Source organism: Penaeus monodon, chromosome 23, assembly GCF_015228065.2.
Source record: "Penaeus monodon isolate SGIC_2016 chromosome 23, NSTDA_Pmon_1, whole genome shotgun sequence".
Classification (NCBI taxonomy): Eukaryota; Metazoa; Arthropoda; class Malacostraca; order Decapoda; family Penaeidae; genus Penaeus; species Penaeus monodon.
In genome coordinates, this window is record NC_051408.1 from 8,206,541 (window position 1) to 8,207,220 (window position 680).

The following is a 680-nucleotide window of genomic DNA, read 5'->3' on the forward strand; positions in this document are numbered from 1 at the left end:
TCAACTACCTACTTTTATAATGTAAAATCAATGCATAATGTAATGAAATACTCTACAGTCATTCTAAATAAATGTGGCGGCAACCCTAATATTGAAGCATTGCTCAGCCAGTTTATAGGGATATAAATTATCAAATAATCATGCAATCAAAATACACACCAACAATCACTGCCAAGAAGCTAAACTACAACAAAGTACAAAAGTTATTTAATGGAAACTGAAACCTAGCCATGTACTAAAAAGAACTTGATAACACACTAATTTCATCAGGCTATCCTGAAACCCTCACCTTAGTATTCTTCTTAGCAGGGGTGACTTTCCGAAGTAAGGGAGCATCGTCATGGTCTGGGTTCAACTCACAACCACCAGTAACACATCTATAACCATGGGGACAGCAGTTCATATGGTCACTGCAGCATGTTGCCTGTGTGGGAGATATTACCATTAATATCAATACACTATATGTTCTTTTCCAATACAAATTCAGAAAGAGATATGTTCTTTTCCATTACAAAATAATGTATTGAAAAAATAAATAATGCAACACAATTATCCATAAATGGTCAAACCTTTACAAATATTAAAGCTTGAGATTGCTATCTGAGGAGAATAACATAAGAGTATAAACCTAGATTTCCTACACAAAGTGAAATGAAAATTATGTTCCTGGTAATGATGAA

The 680-nt window shown here is 33.7% G+C and overlaps 1 protein-coding gene across 1 annotated transcript in view; it reads right to left on the bottom strand.

The window, feature by feature from the left end:
• The window catches only part of LOC119587777 (progranulin-like), an 11,704-nt gene that overhangs the window by 2,370 nt on the left and 8,654 nt on the right, over positions 1-680 (bottom strand). The window contains 1 exon segment of the mRNA XM_037936468.1: positions 290-424. Coding sequence (XP_037792396.1) covers positions 290-424 — 135 coding nt within the window.